Source organism: Danio aesculapii, chromosome 24, assembly GCF_903798145.1.
Source record: "Danio aesculapii chromosome 24, fDanAes4.1, whole genome shotgun sequence".
Taxonomy (NCBI): domain Eukaryota; kingdom Metazoa; phylum Chordata; class Actinopteri; order Cypriniformes; family Danionidae; genus Danio; species Danio aesculapii.
The window spans coordinates 36075224-36097306 of record NC_079458.1 but is presented as its reverse complement, the minus strand read 5'-3'; the positions used below and the strand labels follow the sequence as shown (position 1 = coordinate 36097306).

Here is a 22083-nt window from a genome sequence, read left to right as displayed (position 1 = left end):
AGACACATCAGCCATCCCTACTTGAAGAGGGCGGAGCATATCAGATACTAGAGAGCATTTGATTGGTCAGAAGCTTTGATGAGAAACAGAAGTATGAGGTGATGTGATGTCAGAAAATTTTGTCTGTTTTGGAGCACACTAGATTATGGATATCCTCAAACGGACATACTGATACTAACATCTAAGCTTTATTTTAATGTCACAGGGCCTCTTAATACATTTTCATATCTTTAAATCAATGTTTATTAAGTAAATGTCAGCTTTTAATCACAAGTTCTGTTCAATATGCAGTGAGCTGGTTAAAATTCTATCTATAAAGTCAAATGAACCCACCAGCCATTGACTTATGAGCATTCAGTTCATCCATCATTCTGCAGAATCTTTAATATGACTGATAACACTGATAATGTTTTTTGATGCGGATGTGAGAAACACAGCTAGCGGTTATCATCTCTCCGCATTACATTAGCGATACCACCGAGTAATTAGTTGCTAATGGCACTTGTTTTATTTCTGTTAAGACTAAACCATCATGAATAATATAAAAGGGCCATTTTGAAAAGTCTTAAAAGTGAGATTTGTATGGTTTTATTGTGAGACTAAATGGTAGATGAGTGACGCAGTAGGTAGTGCTGTCGCCTCACAGCAAGAAGGTCACTGGTTCAAGCCTCGGCTAGGTCAGTTGGCGTTTCTGTGTGGAGTTTGCATGTTCTCCCTGCGTTCGTGTGGGTTTCCTCCGGGTGCTCCGGTTTCCCCCACAGTCCAAAGACATGCGGTACAGGTGAGTAGGGTAGGCTAAATTGTCCGCATTGTATGAGTGTGAATGAGTGTGTATGGATGTTTCCCAGAGCTGGGTTGCAGCTGGAAGGGCATCCGCTGCATAAAGCATATGCTGGATAAGTTGGCGGTTCATTCTGCTGTGGCGACCCCGGATTAATAAAGTGACTAAGCTTAAAAGGAATGAATGAATAAATAGTAGATTAGGATTGCAGGAAGACCACTAGAGGGAGACAGAGGTGCATGTTTACTAGGAAAATTCGTTCATGCTTGTCACCTGATCTTCTAAATCTAAAGGTTGGTTGTCTTCAGAAGTGTGTATTATACGTTATAATGTAAAAAGAGAAGATTGTAAATAAAATTATTGTTTTTAACTTTATTTTTTTATCAAAGAATCCTAAAATGTATTAGTTTCCATGATACTATGAAGCTAGTCTGCACTGATAATTGTAAATAATCATTATTAGTGATTTTGAACCAATAATGAACAGCAAATCATCATATTGTAATGATTTGTGAAGGATTACATGATACTGGAGATGAAAAGATGATGATAAAATATCAGCTTTGATTTCCAGGAATAAATTACCTTTGAAACTACATGCAGTAAGCAAACAGTTATTTAAAATTGTAATAATCTTTCACAAATTAATTTTTTCCACTGTATTTGCCATCTAATAAATGCAGCATTGGTGAGCAGAGTTGGGCTCTGTGAAAACATTACCAAATCATACTGCTTCCAAACATGGGTGTCCGCGGTGTCTTAAAATGTCTTACATTTCATAAGCAAAATTTTAGGCCTTAAAAATTCACTGAAATATTGAGTTTTAGGTCTTAATCATTTTAAACAGGTCTTAATTTACCGATGTCCAGGTAAATCTACCCTAATAGGCTGACACACGACACAACTTTTTGTAAAAAATAAATATTTACGTTTTTTATTGCAAAGAAATGCAATTTAAAACAGCTGTTAAGACATGTTTAAATGAAGTTCTCCAAATTAAATCCCCTAATCAGGAAAAGAAAACTAAAGCAACACATCCCTTTACATGATCTTCCTTCAATACAAAAAATATATAGGCGTAACTGGGCCATTAGAAAAAATTCTTAGTGTTTATCCCTTAAACTTCATTCATAATGGTCCTAAAAGAGTCTTAAAACGTCTTAAATTTGACTTGATGAAACTTGCAGAAACGTATGACTCTAAGTGTATAACAGTTTTGCTTTCTAACAATTAAAAATGACACAATATGTGAATAATATGTGCAAGAGAGTCTCTAAAAAGACACAGATAGTCAAACAGTCACAGTGGTATCAGATAAGCATAGTGGGAAAAGCCTTTTTCCATTCTCATTCTTCACACTATTTCTATTTCATATCAGCTAAGATGCGTTTATTTAAATAAAAAGTGGACATAAAGAGTCTAATAGATATTTAATAGGCTTTCTCTTTGAATCTGATGTAAAGTACAGTCAAATGTGCACACTTCCTATTGTTAAGCCCACATAATTATGCACTTATGATTATGTGTACAACTGTTCAAAATAGACTTCATACATGAACAAATTTAGTCATAGATCATCAATCAGCAGGTTTAATATGGTTAGGGATGTCCTAATAAGTGCATTAATTTACTATAAAAAATAAATATGGTCATATACAATGGAAATGTACAGAAATAAAGGTACAAAACCTGGGGCAGTACTTAAAAAGGCACATTTTGGTGCATTTTAGGCACTATTATATACCTTTAAGCTACAATATGGATCCATTAGGTACCAATATTTACTTGTAAGGTACCATTATGGATCCTTTAGGTACTAATAAGTTCCCTTTATACACAGAAGTTTACTTTATAAATGGTACCCAACCCAGTGACTGTTTTTGTACCTTTATTTCTGAGAATATACAGTTGAAGTCAAAATTATTCGCCGTTAATAATGTGCCGTAAATTATTCACTGTTAAAATTATGTTAAACAGAGCGAGGAATTTTTTACAGTATTTCCTATAATATTTTTTCTTCTGGAGAAAATCTTATTTGTTTTATTTCTGCTAGAATAAAAGTATTTTTAATTTTTTTAAAACTATTTTAAGGTCAATATTATTAGCCCCCTTAAGCAATACTTTTGTCTACAGAACAAACTATTATTTTTAGAAATGGGTTAAAAAAACAAAAATCTTCCTGTTAAACAGAAATGAGGTAAATATACAGGTATTATTGCGTTCTGTTTTCTGATGTACTACAAAATATTATCTGTCACAAATTGCCATTTACATAGTATTTAAAGCCATATAATTTATCATTATTATCACTTATTTTCAGTGGTGGAAAGAGTATGAAAAATGATAATCAAGTAAAAGTACCATTACTTGCCTAAAAATGTACAGCAGGTAGAGTAAAAATATCGGTTTTAAATATTACTCAAAGTATGAGTAAAAAGTAGCCCTTTCAAAAATACTCAAGAGTAGCGAGTAGTGAGTATTACACTGTAAAAAGCTGATGCATTTACATGTAATTTGTAGATGTGTGTAAACGTAACATTCTGTAGTGCATTTAGTGATTGCCCAGCAGGCACACAAGGCCATAAGGCGTTAATATTAGGCATACCTGCCAACATTTGTCTATAAAAAATCTGGGAGACCGGGGGTGGTCGGAGGAGGATGTGTCTGTGTCCAATACCATTCAGAGACTTTACAGAGGCTGAAAAAAACGAAAGGTGTGAGGTTGCTGGGGTGCCTGGTCTGCCTGGCACTGCCATCAGAGGAGATCTGGGGGTGTTATAAATTGTACGAAAAAGCTGAGGACCGGGGGAGGGGGGTGATGGGGTGAAATTCCGGGAGTTTTCCAGGAGAAATGATAAAACAGGAGATAAGTCTGAAATACGTGAGACTCCCGGGAAAAACAGGAGTGTTGGCAGGCATGATATTAGGTTAGATTTAGGTTGTGGTGTCAGGTGACCAAAATTCAATGCCTAGCCAGCGTCTAAGGACAATATTATTTTGATGTCAAATAATGACGTCAAATGACGTTAATATTTGGTTGATTTTAGGTTGTGTTAGAAAGTGACCAAAATCCAACGTCAACCCAACATCTTAAACCAACGTCACATTGATGTCAAATACTGACATTTATTCGTCAGGTATAGCAACCAAAGTCCAACATCTGATAGACGCCATAGTGGTAACATCCACACAACATCAAGCTATAACATCATTAGACGTTGATATTTGGTTGATTTTAGGTTTGATGTTGGACACTGACATAGGCCTGATGTTGGGTTCTGACGTCAAGCTGATTTTCATTTCCAAACAAAATGCAACGTCCCTACGACGCTGGGGTACAACGCCGATCTGACGTCATGTTGACGTCTTGTGCCTGGTTGGTGTTTGAGGCCATTTCGTCATCATACAGTAAACATCGGCCATTTTCTCTTCAGTGACATGCATCTAAACCAGGGATGGGCAAACTCGATCCTGGAGGGCCGGTGTCCTTGCATGTTTTGCACCAACCCTAATCAAACACACCTGCTTGTAGCTTTCTAGTGATCTTGAAGACACTAATAAGGGTGTTCAGGTGTGTTTGATTAGTGTTGGAGCAAAACTCTGCAGGGACACCGGCCCTCGAGGATTGAGTTTGCCCATGCTTGATCTAAACATTCTTTGGGTCAATGCGTGTAAAGATTTTAAACATCGTCTTGGACACTTTTAATGCTTCCAAACAGTTTGCTGCATGTCTTGAGGTAGTTCATTATGATGCGATTTACCTTCTCTGTGAGATTAGATTGAACAGAAATCACAGGACTGATTTTCCTAATCCCCATAGACAACAAAAAAGTAGTGACTGCAGGTTGAAGGAAACTGGTGGAGTAAAAGTACTGATACTGCACTATAAATGTACTCAAGGGAAAGTAAAAGTACACATCTTCAAAACTACTTAGTGAAAGTACAACTTCTGAGAAAAATCTACTCAGTTACAGTAGTTTCAGTACTTGTAATTTGTTACTTTACACCACTGCTTATTCCTTTACCCTTTGTTTCAATACTATTTGTAGATCTTTTAGTTATGGCTTTTGAGATGTGACAGAGAGAGTAACTCGAATCTGGAAGTGATTGAAATCTGTCAGGAATAAGGCCTTTCTGATTTGCTGCTTGGACGCTTCTTTTGCGCTGATGGCGAATTCCTCTCTGTGCAGGCATGGTGTGGTCGGATGTGAAGCGTCTCTGGTATGAGGGATTAGAGGATTTCCTGGAAGAGTCACGGAACCAGCTGAGCTTCGTCATGAACTCGCTTTATCTGGCCACTTTTGCCCTAAAAATAGTGGCTTACAACAAGGTACAGACTCTGCACAGAACATTTCCTTCTTTAACAAAGACTTTAGAATGAAAAGTAGTCATCCTGTTGTCGTTGTAAATGATTCATGCACACACTGTGTAGCAGTGGTGGACGAGTATGTCAAGTTTTTTTTACTTAAGTAAATTAAAAATGACTTTAAAAACTTATAAAATTATATTGAAGAGGAGGACTTTATACTTCTACCAGAGTAAGACTTGGATATCTGTAGGTTTACTTAAGAGCCCTATTTGTGTAGTTTCATAACGTGTATTTAACCAATCAGAGTCTCATCTCTCATTCCCTTTTAGAGTCAGTTGCGTCGCGCCATGGTGCATTTGCTATTTACATGGCGGACTTTGTAAGTGGAAAAACTAGCAAGATATCAGTTAAACAGACCATCTGCAGCGCGAGGATAAAGAACGACCCTCCTCCATTCAGCCTCTTGACTTTCTCTTTACTTTACTTCTTTACTTTAATGGAGTTAAAGCTCACTCCACTGAAGACATCCATTAGCCTACATATTTATTTAGTTTGTTAAGCGCTAAGATTTGTGTCAATACCATTTCTAAATTCAGGTCTAATTTTTCAGCAAACGAATAAATAAACAATAATAACGAAGTGTTATAATCAAACACACATCCTATTCTTACGCCCCATATGGTAATACAATACAGTACGTCTCCAAAAGCCGACGCATGGACAAATCTAAACTTTTTTATAAAAACAAATATAAATATGCATGTTACGTAGCGGATGCACCTCGCTACGCACATAAGGTTAAGGATGACCGCTGTTAAAAGAGGTCACCCGGAGTCCCCGTTCCTGTTCCCCAAGTACTCACGCACAGGCCAAGTTGTGAAAAAGGGGTAACGATTTTATTAAACAAAAATTCCAGCATCGGAACCAGGGAACAAAAAGGCCAAAACAATAAGTGAAGTTTCACAAACTAGTTTCGAGAGGAGCACGTGATATGATTGACTGCAGCTGGCCACTCATCTACATTCACTAGTTAGCCAATCAGATTAACCCCAACTCACTATAAGTAGCCTAGCTAGAACTACTCTCTTATCTTCGTTTTCCGAAGAAACCCCCCATCCACCCCTTCTCCTCCTTTCTTCCTTTACCACGGGGAGCTCTCGAGAACCACCTGATCTCGTACTCCCCTCACATGCTCTATGGACCAGGCGGGAGCCCTGGGCTCACCTATCTCCGAGCTCAGGGTTCTCTCCCGGGACAGCATGCCAAACCTGCTAACAGTTGTCAAACAATATCTAAGTGTGAACTCTTGAAACAAAACAAGGCACGCTACCTAATATTAAATTTCTTACCTAAAACCGAAAATAAAGTTTCGTAAATGAAACAAACAATTCTGACCTCCATAACTATCCATTAAACAGGAGAAAACGGGACAAAAGAAAAAGAGCCTTCCCTTAGATCATTCAGCAGTAAGTAAACATTAAGCCACAGCTAACACAGAATACCGTCCTAGTACCGTATTTAACAGAGTATCTTACTGCTAATAATAATAATAGCATTATACAAATGCAAATTGTCATGAATAAACTGAAAAAAGCTTCCTGAGGTGAAGAAGGCATGGAGGATAGTGGTTTTTTTTTTATGTAAAAAAATAATCGTTTTTGTAACATTTTAATACTGTAATTTGTCTTCATATGTAAAGATATTTGTGTATTGCTCTACATCCTGTGTGTATTAAGCAATATGTAAGCATTTGGACCTGCATAGGCGTATAACTAACGTGCTCTGTGCTGGACTTCAGAAAAGGTTTTAGTCAATGATGCGGTCTATTTCAGATCCTCAAAATTGCAACGCGCCAACAATGCGCCTTAACACACCTCCTTTTTAGACCGGCACACCCCAAGTCGACAAAGTGTCGCAAATGGATTGACTATTTAAACAACATGGCGCAAAACATGAAAATTACAGTTGCGCTGGTCTGAAAATTGCAACAAATCGCGCTAAACACTCCTTGCACCTTATTGTACCAGGTGTATGACAGGGCCATTAAACTTAAAAAATGTAGTTGAGACCTGATAAACTTGTTAAAATAAGTTAAAGCAACATAAAACTATTTATTGTCTTAACTTTTTGTCCTTTGTTGTGTAGTTCATTTACTTAATTTTAAAGCAACGGTTTTACTCACTTTTTAGTCAACTAATATTTTTTTAATGTATTTTTGGTAGTAGTAGTAGTAGCTGTATCCTGTTGAACATTTCCTTCGCACTCCATGAAAGAGTGTGGAATGACACAAGGATCAGTAAAACACAGGTCTCTGCTCCTATTCTTTGTTTTCTGCTTCAGTACAGCAAAACTTCTATACCAGAGGAAAGGAAAGAATGGGACGCCTTCCATCCCACCCTGGTCGCTGAGGGCCTTTTTGCATTCGCCATAGTTCTGAGCTATCTACGCCTCTTCTTCATGTACACCACCAGCTCCATCTTGGGGCCTTTACAGGTAATCACATCATCCTCCATCTTATCCTTCTCTGCCAGAGCCAGTAGAGTGTTTAACCACTCTATTTCTTTGCTTACATAATGCCCAACGGTCAGACCGATAACACCGAACGCCAGAGTTCTCTCATTTTCCCTGTATTTCTCATTAAGTGTCTGTTTTCTTTCCTCTCGGTTGTTCTTCTTTGCCAGTTCTTTGTTACCGGATCTGTTTGTTCACCTCTGCGATGTGGTGAAATCTCACACTAGTTAAAGTGATCTAAACCCCAGTTTGTTTCTTCTTCTGGCCATAAAGTAAGATATTCCGCAGATGGCTGGAAAGCTGTAACCATTGTTTTTCCTACGATGGATGCCAACATTCTTCAAAAATATCTTCTTTTGTGTTCAACAGAATAAAGAAACTCATAAAGGTTTGGGAGCACTTTAGGTTGAGGAAATAATGAAATCAAGTTTAATTTTTGGGTGAACTATCCCTTTAAATGGAATGGAAATAAGCTCATCATTCAATTACCCTAGAGTTGAGTTTTACCATTTTTTAATCCATCCAGCGGATTTCTGGGTCTGGAGGGAGAACTTTTAGCTTAGCTTAGCATAAATCATTGAATCAGATTAGACCATTAGCGTCTCGATCAAAAAAATTGTGATAAGAGTATAGTTCCTGGCCATATCGGCCTAGGAAATATAAACTTTTCTTTTTCTGTTGGTCTTAGTACTATAGAAGAGTCTAGCTTCAAATAAGAAAATTATCTAAATTCTTTTTTGATGGAAGATGCTAATGGTCTAATCCGATTCAATGACTTATGCTAAGCTAAGCTAAAAGTGCTCCTGGAGACCCAGAGATCAGCTGAATGGATTCAAAAATAGTAAAACTCAACTGTCTAAATCTAGGGGAGATATAAAATGATGCTATTTCTTGTTTTAAAAAATAATATGGCAAAATTAAGTGGGTTTTTCCTTAAAACAAGCCAAATAATCTTACTATGGGGGTAAGACACTTAATCATATGTCAAAAGGGAAAAACAAGTTTATTTTGCTTACCCATTGGCAGATTAGTTGGCTTGTTTTAAGGAAAAACTCACTTATTTTTGGCATATTATTTCTTAAAACAAGACAATATTTTTTGCTTTGTCTTGTAAATTTTTCTTGATTTAAAGTTGTTTAGATATTTGAAACTGGAGTGTTCCTTTAAGTGGTGAATCTCACAAAGTAACATCAACCACCTGCCATATCCAGGAATTTTTTCCGCATTTATTTGGAATTGTGCCTCCCAGCCACAGTGGTGGGCAATCTGTAACATGTCTTGGATTTTGCCTTTGACTTTGATTCTATCACTTAGATTATAACATATCCTTGTTGATCTAGGATTTTATTGAATCTTGAAGAACAGCTGAAATAAGCTGTCAAAGCATGAATCTGTTTGTTTAAAGCTCTCTGCCATGATTGAACCTGTGAACTTGCTGAGGTGGCATGTTTTTCCAAACTTAGCTATATAGGAGAAATCTGTTAGTTTTCTTAGTATATCTGTTTTGTATAAATATTTAAGTATAAATATCTTAAATGGAAGCGGCGCGGTGGCTCAGTGGTTAGAAGGTAAGAAGGTGGCTGGTTCGAGTCCCAGCTGGGACAGTTAGCGTTTCTGTGTTTAGTTTCAATGTTCTCCCCGTGTTCCTGTGGGTTTCCTCCGGGTGCTCCGGTTTCCCCCACAAGTCCAAAGACATGCACTATAGGTGAATTGGGTAAGCTAAATTGTTCGTAGTGTATGTCCTAGTCCTCCAGATTGGGGGTTGACCATTGGACCAACGGCCCACCTTGTAAAAATTAGATGTTACGAAACACCAACCATGGTGCGGCTAAATACCAACTTCGATATAAACGGCCCTGGGACTAAGTAAGTATATTATTTTAACAAATGTATTGCAATAAAACCATTTATAAAAACAACAGAGTTCAATGCAAGGGCGTAGATTTGTTCTTGACATTGGTGGGGACACACATCCCTAGAGTACATGCACTGAACATCACAAATTCTGTTTCGCACTGTTAAAAACATGAATAAAGTACTTAATAATATTAAATAAACACTTAAGAATACAAATAACAATCACATCAAGTCAATTAACATGATTTTATTGCAGTCGGGCTTTGAGGAGTTATGATTGTAGAGAAATTTAGTCAGGTGGTTTTATGCCAAATTGACTCTTTGCTAAGCCACACCCAAAAACCGCCATCCACCAATCATGGCTTAGCAACAGTCGCTATGCGCAGGGGCTCTGTCAAGCTTTCGAGCGAGGGAAACAGACCAAAGCGTTGTACATATGGATTGTGCAAATCTGATCCCTGGAATCCTAAAAGTTTGGACAGGATGGTGTCATTTATTCCCTTTTCAAAACCAAAAACCCAGGAGGAGAAATGCCAGCGTGGATCAAGCTGTGTGAGGGGCGCTAAAGGAGCGGAGTTAACTTGGTTTTGTTTGGATATTCCTGACACATTCAGTGATAGACCGATGGCAATAACTCACACACCTCTTACTCTAAACAGATCTAAACTGTGTTTCCTACAAAAATGCAAAGCAGGTTATGTTTCACAGCTGTCTTTTTCTTTCTCGATATTATGAGCACTGCTCCGTTTAAGCCATAGTAACGTTAGTCATACTAATAGCGAATAGGTCATCATGAGTTATTTATCCGGAAAATGCTAATCTGCGAATCTGTTGCTAACTTTACTGAACTTCATATTTCCATCAGTTTCAAGCTACAAATATTTGAAATTACAAATCAACAGAACAAAACAGAGATTTGATCACAAACTGAGCACTTGCGTTCAATATACTTTACCAGCAGCTGTTTTTCTGTCATTTATAAAGAGCACACAAACATACTGACAGTAATAGGTAACTTACTGTACATTGTTATGGGTCAATGATGCTAATATTTGGCACAAATCCATCAATTTCCCCTTTCTGGCTGCTCTTTCTATGAATGAATGATGTAAAAGCACTGTCCATGCGTGTTTCCTAGTTGGTTAGTAAAGCTATTTTTCATTGCACAACATTAGCCTATCAGGCTTTTTGGCTAAAAATGGAGAAATCACAGTTTAATTTGTTATTATTAGATTATTTTTTAATTTCACCTCTCCTGCTGTGCATGAGCTAAGCTGTTGAATGGTTAGCGAATGAGGCGGCTCGGCTAAGCTAGCTTCAATTTTGATTTACATATTCTCTAATCGGTTGCCTATCATGTCGTGAATATACCCCTGTAATGCACACTGCAGTCCTTTTTTGTCTGGCTTTCTTGGATATCTCACCTGTTTGCCAAAAATGACATTAAATACCTGGCAATGTCTGACACTGGCGCAGACACATTGTAAAAGCCGTGCCAGGCACGAAAGCTTGACAGGCGTAGCAACAGTAACCAAGGAGGTGGGCGGGGCTTAGCGAAGGGTCAATTATTGTTTTTCATAATCATGGCGGCCAAAATCAAAACCAAATTCCGATTAATTGCTCAGCCTTGGTTAATAGTGTTACGATGAACTCGTAGCGAACTTGACTTTGTGCATGTATAGGTTACTAACGGATGAAGGAGCATTATTTTATTTTGAAGTCGATTAAATTATTGGTAGGGACATTTCAGTAATTGGTGGACATTGGTGGGGACACATCCCCTACTTCCATGCCAATTCTACACCCTTGGTTCAATGCCAGAAACACTAGTCATGCTGAACCTGCCTTTGCCTTGATTTGCACCCTGATGTCTTCTGCTTAGTCCCCTAATTAGTTAAGATTCATTTACATTTCATTTAAACATTTTATTTCAGTTTGATTTTTTTTGTAGCTCAACAATAAAACAAACAAACATTAAAATAAAAATGAGATAAAAAATGGCCAACTTTGGCCCGCAGGCCCTAGTTTGAGCATCTTTAGTTTAAAGAATAATGACTCTGTAAGGCAGTGTAGCTGTGTTCAGCAGTCATCTTGCTGCAGCAGTTTCAGAGAGGTTGCATAATGCAGCAATGCTCTTGAGGTCTCCAGTATTTGGCATGAGTAACACCATGTCAATTTCTCTGCTCTCCTGCACGTGCTCTTAGACTGACATCAGTGTCTGGCACTGCAGTGTGGAAAAGTCATTTTCTCCAGAAGTGCGGTTAGAATGATACATACACACACACACACACACATACTCGCCTATAATGGATTTACATTTGAACACATGCAATTTATGCTGGGGAGAGACTGCGCTATTGTTTTTCTGTAACCTACAGTTGGTCAAAATTGTTACCCCCCACCCCTCCCCCTGTTAAACTTTTATATTTTGCCCTAAATTCTGTTTAATGAAGAGAACACATTTCTAAACATTCTAATAACTCATTGCTAATAACTGATTTCTTTTATATTTGCCATGATGACAGTACATAATATTTGACTAGATATTTTTCAAGATGCTAGTATTCAGCTTAAAGTGACATTTAAAGGCTTAACTGGGTTAATTAGGCAAGTTAGGGTAATTAGACATTGTAGGTAAAAGAGGGCTAATAAGTTTGACTTCAACTGTGCATGATTGTCGGCGCAATTGGCGTAGTGGTTAGTGCCTTGACACATGCACTCTGGTGCTAGTAGTGGGCAGAGTGAGACTTTATGAAACACTGAAACAGTCGAATCAAATGTGTCGAAGCTTCGAAACCTTTTGAATCAGGTCTCTACACTGACACCTAGTGGTCATTTTTTATGTATTACTCTGGAATATCTTCAGCAAAGAAACAGTTTGAGGTATTAAAAGAGTTGCTGTAGAGTTGAGGTTTAGTGAAGCGGTGAGAGAAACTCTTTAGTCACTTGACCTGGGTGTTTCGGATCATGCTTCGGTGCATCATTTCAAAACACTTGTGCTTCAGGGTCTCGACACTGAGTTGAAACGCCAGCCATCTCTATTTGGTGCTTACAGCGACCAGAGTTCGATTCCTGCCTCCGATGCCAGTCCTTCCCCTCTGTCTGCTCCCCACACACTTTCCTGTCAATACTTTCCTGTCTATAATCTCTACTAACAGAAAAAATAAACTTTATAATATGTGCACTGTAAAACAAAATCTTTCCATTAACAGTTTCTGTATTTTGTGATTCCCAAGTGTCTTCTGTTTATTTACAGTTGTGAATTGCCTTATGGGACCTCGATCTCTGCTCTGTTGACTTATGATGTTGTAAATTCAACTCTACAGTTTAACAAAGTGACTTTTATTGACATTTTAGTAGTTTGGAATAATATAATGTATTAGAAGTAAGATATATAGAGAGAAATAGTCTGTAAAATAACTGAAAATGTACTGGCAGTATTACAAGGTTTTTGTACTGTAATATACAACACCAACCCAGACAATATATCATTTTAAACTATTAAAATGTTAATAAAAGTCACTTTGTCTAAGTTTTCAAGGTTTAAATTTGTAGGAAGAAAAATCAAGGTCCTTTAATGCAATTCAAAATCATAAATAAATGAGGAAAAATAAAAACATGAATCACAAAATACAGAAAACGGCTAATTTACAGATATTTTTTACAGTGTGGAGGATGAGTAAATGATGACAGACTTTTTGTTTTTGGGTAAACTATCCTTTTAAATGGCTGCCATGTTAATCGCTCTTACAAGAAAACATGATGTACAGATAGAGGAATGACAAGGAACAGATTGAAGTATTCACAAAACAGACCTCCACTGAGGAGGCAGAGCAGCAAATAGTCAGACGTTTACTCCCCCCGCTGCTTTATTGTGTGCTTAAGAGTCTCCAGTAAATGTCTCCAAATAAAGTTAGCAAGTGGAAAAAACACTGAATCACCTCTAGATAAACGCTGGAGGACAGGAGTTGAGATGTCAAACTGAACTTTACTTCTGAGATTAATATAGAGTTTGTGCAGATTTTTGTTCAAAGTAATGCTATTGAACACTGCAAAAAATGCTGTTCTTACTTAAAGGTGACCTATTATGCCCCTTTTTACAACATGTAAAATAACTCTCTGATGTCTCTAGAGCGTGTATGTGAAGTTTCAGCTCAGAATACTTCACAAATAATGTTTCATAACTCTTTGAAATGGCGTCTTTTAGGCTTTGATCCTAATTGTGTCATTTTGGTGACTGTCGCTTTAAATTTAAATGAGATTGTGCTCTTTTTAAAAGAGGGCGGAGCCACAAATGCCTATGTGTCAGCATAGTGGCAGATTCAAAAATAATAACGTCCCATGCTAATGAAGTACAGATTGTCACTAATGGGCGGGGCTTTCCCCCTCTGATGACACGTACAAAGGGAGAAAGTCAATCAAAGTGTTTCTGCAGACTGTTTTTATCAAGTGTGATTATAAAAAATTTAATTAATACATTTTTACATTCAGATGCTGGTTATATTCACAGACTGTTGCTACAAACTGTGTTTAAACCCCTTATAAAAGTGATTTTTGCATAATAGGTCCCCTTTAAGTGAGTTTTTGCCTAGTCCTAACATCTCAAATAAAATCTAGATAAGCAAACAAAAAGCATTGTCCTGTTTTCAGAACTAATAGGTTAAATCAAGTGAGTTTTTCCTTAAAACAAGCAAAATTATTATTATTTTTTTGCTTTGAATTAATATTTTTATAAATAAGAAAAAAGTTTAATTTGACTTATTATTTCTGAAAAAGCAAAATTTTTTGCTTATCTAGAAAATGCTTTTTAATATTTACAAACAAGACAAAAACCCAGCGAAGAGTTCACATGCTGATGATTGATTATAAAGCTTATTTGTCATGCTGTCCCGAGAGAGAGCCCTGAGCTCATGAGATCCTCGAGCCTCGATCCTGGAACTTATGGTATTTATAGTGGCTTAGGAATCATCTGATTGGTGAATCATAAAGTGGATAATGCAGGACCAGCCGCAAGCAATCATTAACACGTTAAGCTGCGGTCACACTGGGCTTTGTGTGTGCGAAATTCTGTCGTGCGGCGCTGCGAAAAGGGGCGGGATTAAACAAGATGATTAGACATTAAAAAAAGCTAGCGATTGCTCCATGTTTTACATTTCTGCCTAGAGAGGTCGTGTTTTGGTCCTCGATTGGTCTCATGCAGTCAATTGATGCGATTTCGCAGGTCAGAGTTCACCAAGCTTGAACTTTGCACCGCAGCAACCTGCGAAACTTGACGCATGACCCCGCGTTTCCGGTCTGACGCATTCGTGTGCGTATGAATGGAAGTCTATGGGAAGAAAAGTCAAGTGTGACCACAGCTTTATCCTCTCGAAATTAGTTAATAAATAAACTTCATTTATTGTGCAGTGAAGCATCAACAAAACCACACCCCTTTTTCAAAATCTCCTCTATCATTCCTACCCCGCCCCTTACTGCTGATTGGCTGCAAGTGTTTTGAGACTCGACACCAAGACACCAATGCTTCGTGCCAATTCGCATACTTATACTACGCCTTAAAAGTATGTACTTTTTTGTGAGAGAAAAGTAGATACTTTTGAGTGTGTAACAGAGGAGTATGCAAGCTTTAGGACATACTACTTCCTCGTTAACAGATCGTTGTGTTGCTTGATTACATATCGTGTCAATCATCCACATTTCTTTCATATTTAATTACTTAACTTATTGGAGAAGCAGCAGCAGGATCATCTGCCATTCGTAAGTCTTTCATGCAGAGAAATCTCCTCAGATCTTTGGATAATTCTGCATTCAGACGTTAATGTCTAAACACGTCTTTATATAAGTTCACATTGTTGTTGCAGGTGAAATATAACACGACTTAAAAATACGATTTAAATATGTTCCAGATGGCTAGATATTAATTAACAAACATCTTTACCGAAGCCTCTCTACTTGACGGTTGGTCTCGGGCGTCCATCATGTTTGTAGTTTCACTTTTCACCCGCGTTTCTAGTTCTAATCGAATTCACATCCAACACACAATGTACTGTGGGCAATATCAGTGGTTAGAGTATGAACGCTTCTACACTTCAAATTTTGACCAGAAATAGTAAACCATCCGGGTATCTTTTGCATACTCTTTTCAACATACCACGATTTAGCACATACTAATTCTATTTTCAAATACTATTAAGGATCGATAGTATGCGAATTGGGACGCAGCACAAGACTTTTATTTCAGTATCTATGAAGTAGATATCAAACTGAAACAGAATATTGAATAGGGGGCATGTCAAAGGAAGCGCATCATTCCTTTATAGAAAACTAACAATAAGAGTGGCATGGTTAATAATATTGTGGCCGAAGACGTCAAACTAACGTCAACAGAAAAGAACCGCCACTCCAAATGCAGAAGCAAATGGTCAAGCTTTGGTTGAAGATTACCAAAACAACCGTTTTTTTTTACAGTGTATTAACTTGCATGGCTTAATTGTCCACCTAAAAAAATAACAACGTGCGCTAGCAAAATAAACATAATAAATTTTGATTTCACATACCTTAATTATTACACTTTTAACTGACTGTGGGAGCGTAAAATCTCTTACATATTGACTGCTGTCTTGCTTGCTTGGACGAAACGGTGTAGTCATTATAGGCCCAGATGGAATCTGTTGGCTTTTACCCATTTTCTGCAATGATATGTTGGAAAATATGTGGAAGAAATTCTGTGGAAGGGATTTAGAACATGGTAAAGTGCTCTTTCAGTGGTGTTATCCTCTTTCAGATGATCACATTCTGTATGGTACTGTTCAAACATTGAAGATAAAACTATTTAAAAGCAAAGTATGTTAGATTTGTTCATTAAAATATCCACACACAAAAAAATCCACCAGAACAATGTCATATATTTTGCTGACTTATGTATTTACATTATCCCAAATGTTTTGAAGAATTTTCAAATCCAAAGAAATAAGCCATTTTAACTAGAGACAGCCATTTTAGCTAGTTTGCGTCCTCGGTCACCATCGTAATGACATCAAGTGGGAAAAATGGCATACTGTGCGTTTAAGGATTAAAAATACTTATTTTCATCAAGGATGCATTGAGTTTATCAATAGTTACTGTAGAAATATTTGCATTGTTATATAATTTATAATATTTTTTTGACTGCTCATCTGATTTGGGAACATGTAAGGTAACCAGGTCCGGGAAATAAAGTGAAATGAAATGTACAGTGGAACATTCCAGTTCTATTGCGTACAATGTCAGCACTCTTGGAACAGTCAAAGTTGTGGGTTTGATCACCGATAACTGAAATATAATATAATTTAGCATTATTAGTGTTATGAGTGTTCAAAAACAACAACAAAAAACATTTAACCAATGAAAATGCTTTATGGTTGGATTTGGCACTTTGGCAAAAATGTATATTGACTACTAACTACTCATGTTCAACACAGTTTAAAAAATATATTAAATCTGGAAAATGCCTGGCAGGGGTTTGAGAGTGACAAGAAAATGAATTAGACTAATGGAGTGTGTGTGTTTGGGGGGGGGGTGTTTGTGGGGGTCTAAATCCTGGCTGCGTTTCAGAGCAAACATGCAGTACAGAACATTTTGGTTCACTGGTCAGACCTGACACAAGGAATTCATCCCTTATTTCTGCCCCCACTGGAAAGACCAATGGAATCTAGAAAGCACAGACAGACACTGAAGTCTATAAGGAGCTAGTCTACTGTATGTGTGCAGGTACAGATTGCTTAATGTATCTACGGAGACATGTTACCCCGTAATGGGCCAAACTAATATTTACTTGGGCTGTGTTTATCAGTCACTAGTTGTTTGATATGTGAAGTTAGCTAAAATTGGAATCCAACGCTTAAAATAAACTCATTTCAGAACATCGCCTTGTTTTCTAAACTGAAAAACATGTTTGATTTCCACCAACCCGATATAACTGCTCTCAAATACATTCATTCATTTTCTGTTTGGCTAACTCGCTTTATTAATCAGAGGTCACCACACCGGAATGAACCGCCAACTCATCCAGCATATGTTTTACGCAGCGGATGCCCTTCCAGTTGCAACCCATCACTGGGAAACATCCATACACACTCATTCACACATACACTACGGACAATTCAGCTTACCCAATTCACCTATAGTGCATGTCTTTGGACTTGTGGAGGAAACCGGAGCACCCGGAGGAAACCCACATGAACACGGGGAGAACATGCAAACTCCACACAGAAATGCCAACTGACCCAGCTGAGGCTCAAACCAGCGACCTTCTTGCTGTGAGGTGACAGTGCTACCCACTGCGCCACCACGTCACCCTGTCAAATACAGTACTGTATATATATTTCAAAAGAATATTTCGAAATATTTGGCTTTTTTTCCAAAGGAGTCAAGAAAATGCTGTGGTTGCTATTACTTCCAAAATAGGTTGGGTTTTACCAAAGTCCATGTAAGGCAAGTCATTTCACTAAGGCAAGTCATTAAATTTCATATTAAGAATCACCAATACAATTTAACAACAACTGTCTCTTTAGTTTCATTTCTAAAAGTTTGAATCACACAAAATTTGCAGAAACTCATGTCTGGTCTGAGCCCCTTCCCTAGAGAATCATCAGTCTGTAGCGATCGATGTAATGTGTATATTTTATATAGCGCATTTATAATATATGGGCATACACCCTAAGTGCTTCACAATCATGTGGTTGGGGGGGAGGGGGGGGTTCTCCTCACACCACCGCCAGAGTGCAGCATCCACTTGGATGATGCGACGACAGCTCACCACACACCAACTATAGGTGGAGTGGAGAGACAGTGAAAGAGCCAATTCGGTGGATGATTGGGAGGCCATGATGGGTAAGGGCCGATGGAGGGAATTTGGGGACACTAGGGTTATACTAGGTTATACTAGTTATAAATCCTAATATATAGGGTTTTTAATGACCACAGAGAGTCAGGACCTCGGGTTAACGTCTCATTCGAAAGACGACGCTCACTGACAGGGCAGTGTCCCCTTCACTATACTGGGGCATAAGGACTGCAAGTTGAGTGCCCCCTAACACCTGGCCTCACTAACACCAATTCCAACAGCAACCTAGTTTTCCCATGTGGTCTCCCATCCAGGTACTGACCAGGCTCAGCCCTGCTTAGCTACAGTGTGCAACCGGTCTTGGGATGCAGGGTGATATGGCTGTGGCGATGATTGGCTGTTGTACTAGAAGGCGGGACTTAATTTGCCATATTTACCGTTACACTTATCCCCATTGCCTATCCCCAACTATATGACGGACATGTCTTATGCATTCTAGTCTTTGGTTTTAACATCTTTGTGTAGAGTTTTACCATTTCACAATCTATTCAGCTGATCTCTAGCTAAGATTAAGCTATATGAATTTACTTTAAGTTTAGCACAAGTCATTAAAGGGGATTAGACCATTAGCATCTTGCTTAAAAATGATTAAAGAGTTCTGATAATGTTCCTATTTAAAGATTTTGTAGTTACATCATGTACTAAGACCGAAAATGAAGTTGCTATGTCAATATAGCTAGGAACTTTACTCTCATTCTGGTGTAACAATCAAATAATTTTGCTGCTGTATAATGGCTGCAGCAGGTGCAATGGTATTACGAAGTGTCCTGTATCATTACCCAGGTACTTACCTAGCTGGGGTCTATTTTCAGGTGTTGCGAAACATCCTTGTGCCTGCTGCAGCCGTGGTATGGCAGCAAAGTTCCTAGGTTAGTAAGCCAGAATGAGAGTATAGTTCAAATTTTTGAGCAAGATGCTAATTCTCTAATTCGTTTTAATGATTTATGCTAAGAGACAAAAAGATTAGCTAAATGAATTCAAAATTGGTAAAACTCAACTTTATAACTCTAAGGGACTTGTAAAAGAAGCATATTTAATAAAATTTGAGTGCTCCTTTAAGTATATAACCCAAAATATATTTCATCAAGTCCATTTCTTAGGATCCTTATGGTAGCTTAATAGGCTAGTCACTTGAATGGCTGATGTGGAAAGTCTGGTGTTTTTGTCATTGCAGATCTCCATGGGTCAGATGCTACAAGAGTTTGGCAAGTTTCTTGGCTTATTCCTGCTAGTGCTCATCTCTTTCACCATCGGCCTGACACAGCTGTATGGGAAAGATCAGGATCCATCCAAAACCAAAGACGATAACAAGGACTGTGAGGGGATCTTCTGTCAGCAGCAGAGCAACGACACCTTTCACACGTACTTTGCTTCTTCTCATCTAATTTTTCATCTATAATTGAGTTGTCTGTGAAATTTGACCCTTTAAAATTTGACAGACAAAAAAAATGTCAGATTTTTGTCACAATAATTGTTCTAAAGACACAAAGCTAAATGTTGACTGAAAAGAACACGAAAGCTCTTATTAAATTATTTATAATTATTTTGATCTTTCTTCAGGTTTATGGGGACGTGTTACGCACTCTTCTGGTACATCTTCTCTTTGGCACATGTTAATTTATTTGTGACGAGGATCAGCTACACGGAGGAGCTGCGGTCATTTGTTGGTGCGCTTATCGTCGGTACCTACAACATCGTTGTGGTCATTGTTCTAACCAAACTCCTGGTGGCCATGCTGCATAAGAGCTTCAGACAGATCGCTGTGAGTGAGCCTTGAGATCAAAGAATTCATGTATTTGTTTCTGGGTTGTAGAATTAAATAAATGAAGTTCCTCTCTAGCAATTCACCCAGTGGAGGGGCGGGGTGGGGGGGACAGGGGGTTTGGGGGAGTTATGGTGTCCACTGCCCCTTTCATAGGTAATAGAAAAATGGTATTTTGTTCAATCTGAAATGAACCCTCAAACACCCAACCCCTCATTACATCCCATCTTATCAAGTGTTCATTGAGTAAAAACAGTGTTGGTTCTCCCAAACAGACTGTTTGTTTTCATAAGGTCTATCCATAAGCAGTCCCAATAATTTCAATTTTCGTTTGATGAGCTAGCGTGCCACGTTTGAAAATATGTGACCTGAATCAAAGTCCCTTTCAAGAAAAGTCAATTAACTTGGTCAGTCCCATTATTTCCAGGTAGCAAAGAATTTTGGCCCAAATTTGGCATAAATCTGGCACAGCAGGCATTCATTCAGCACTGGCAAACAGCATGTGGGCCAAACATGGCCCTGGTTAGGCAGAGGTGGCAACGTCTTTAAGGCGTCACACAATATTTGGACCAAATGTAAAATGTAGTGTTTGGCCCAGATGTTAATAATTGATATATGAACTATGTAAGTTTGGCCTATCTTGACCCACATGTAAAACAAATGTTATTATTTTCAAATAAAGAATAAAAATTCTACCAATCAGGTCCCTTCGAGTAAAAGCGCCTAAAGCCTATTAGCACCCATAAAGATTCATGGGTTTATCAATTTTATGGCAGTTGTGACACACCAAAATATCTGGCCCAGTTCAGGCTCAGTTATGGGTTATTAACTTGGCCCAGCTATGGTCCATGTTTGGCCCTAGTCTGGAAGTCAGAATTGGTCCAGTCATTTACCGTAATTCGTAATTCACTGCGGCATGTAGGCCAAGCAAAGGCTGATTGTGTGGGCCAAAGCTGGGCCAAAGATATTTTGCTATGTGGGTTGATATTGTTACATTTATATAATTACTTTTAGTTTGCTCTAACCACTGTGTGTGTGCGAAGATTGGCATGACATCAGTCTCTGTTTTGGCTGTTTCAATGGTAACCAGAGGATGTAATTATGAACACTGGAAAAACAGACACATCCCAGAGCAAGGAAAAGACCGCATGAAGATACTGGAAGGACACAATGTGTAGGATGTGTGGGAGGTGATGTTAATTCTCCAGTCAAAATCAATGCAGAGACATAGCAGTCCCCAAATGACAGGACTAACTCTAATGACCAAGCAAATCTCCACAGATCCCCTCCCCCAAATAACCGTATGGCTAAGGGCTCAGGAAAACTCAGGAAAAGTACATATACCACTGGTTGCACTGTACATGTACAAACTTGTATCAGGTAAATAGCATGTGGTATGGAACTTTGTTTTACCTTGATTTTATTTGCTTGTAGAACCATGAAGATAAGGAGTGGAAATTTGCTCGGGCTAAACTGTGGCTCAGTTACTTTGATGACAAGTGCACACTGCCTCCACCCTTCAACGTCCTTCCCTCACCCAAGACCGTGTGCTACCTAGTGATCAGCATGAGCAAATGGATCTGTTCCCACACATCCACAGGCAAGGTCAAGAGACAGAATAGTCTGAGGGTATGTAAGAATTACTTTTTTAAAGAATTACTTTGACTGTTTCTAAAAAAAAAGGTGTACGGCTTACCATGGTTTAAAGCAGGGGTGCCCAATCCTGTTTCTGGAGATCTACCATCCTGCAGAGTTCAGCTCCAACCCGGATCAAAGTAAACCAACTCGGTAGGACCTGAAGGAGCACTTGTTAATCAAAGACAGGTGTGTTTGATCAAGGGCAGCATGGTGGCACAGTAGGTAAATTTGCCTCACAACACAAAGGTTGCTGATTCGAGCCCCGACTAGGCCAGTTGGCATTCTGTGTGGAGTTTGCATGTTCTCCCTGTGTTCTCGTGGGTTTCCTCCAGTTGCTCCAGTTT

General features: G+C 38.3%; 1 protein-coding gene across 1 annotated transcript in view; it reads left to right on the top strand.

The window, feature by feature from the left end:
• Positions 1-22083, top strand: part of trpc1 (transient receptor potential cation channel, subfamily C, member 1) — a 40048-nt gene that overhangs the window by 15083 nt on the left and 2882 nt on the right. Inside the window, exons 8-12 of the mRNA XM_056450706.1 lie at positions 4972-5111; positions 7431-7583; positions 19514-19701; positions 19900-20101; positions 21536-21730. Coding sequence (XP_056306681.1) covers positions 4972-5111; positions 7431-7583; positions 19514-19701; positions 19900-20101; positions 21536-21730 — 878 coding nt within the window. The remainder of the gene's footprint in view (positions 1-4971; positions 5112-7430; positions 7584-19513; positions 19702-19899; positions 20102-21535; positions 21731-22083) is intronic.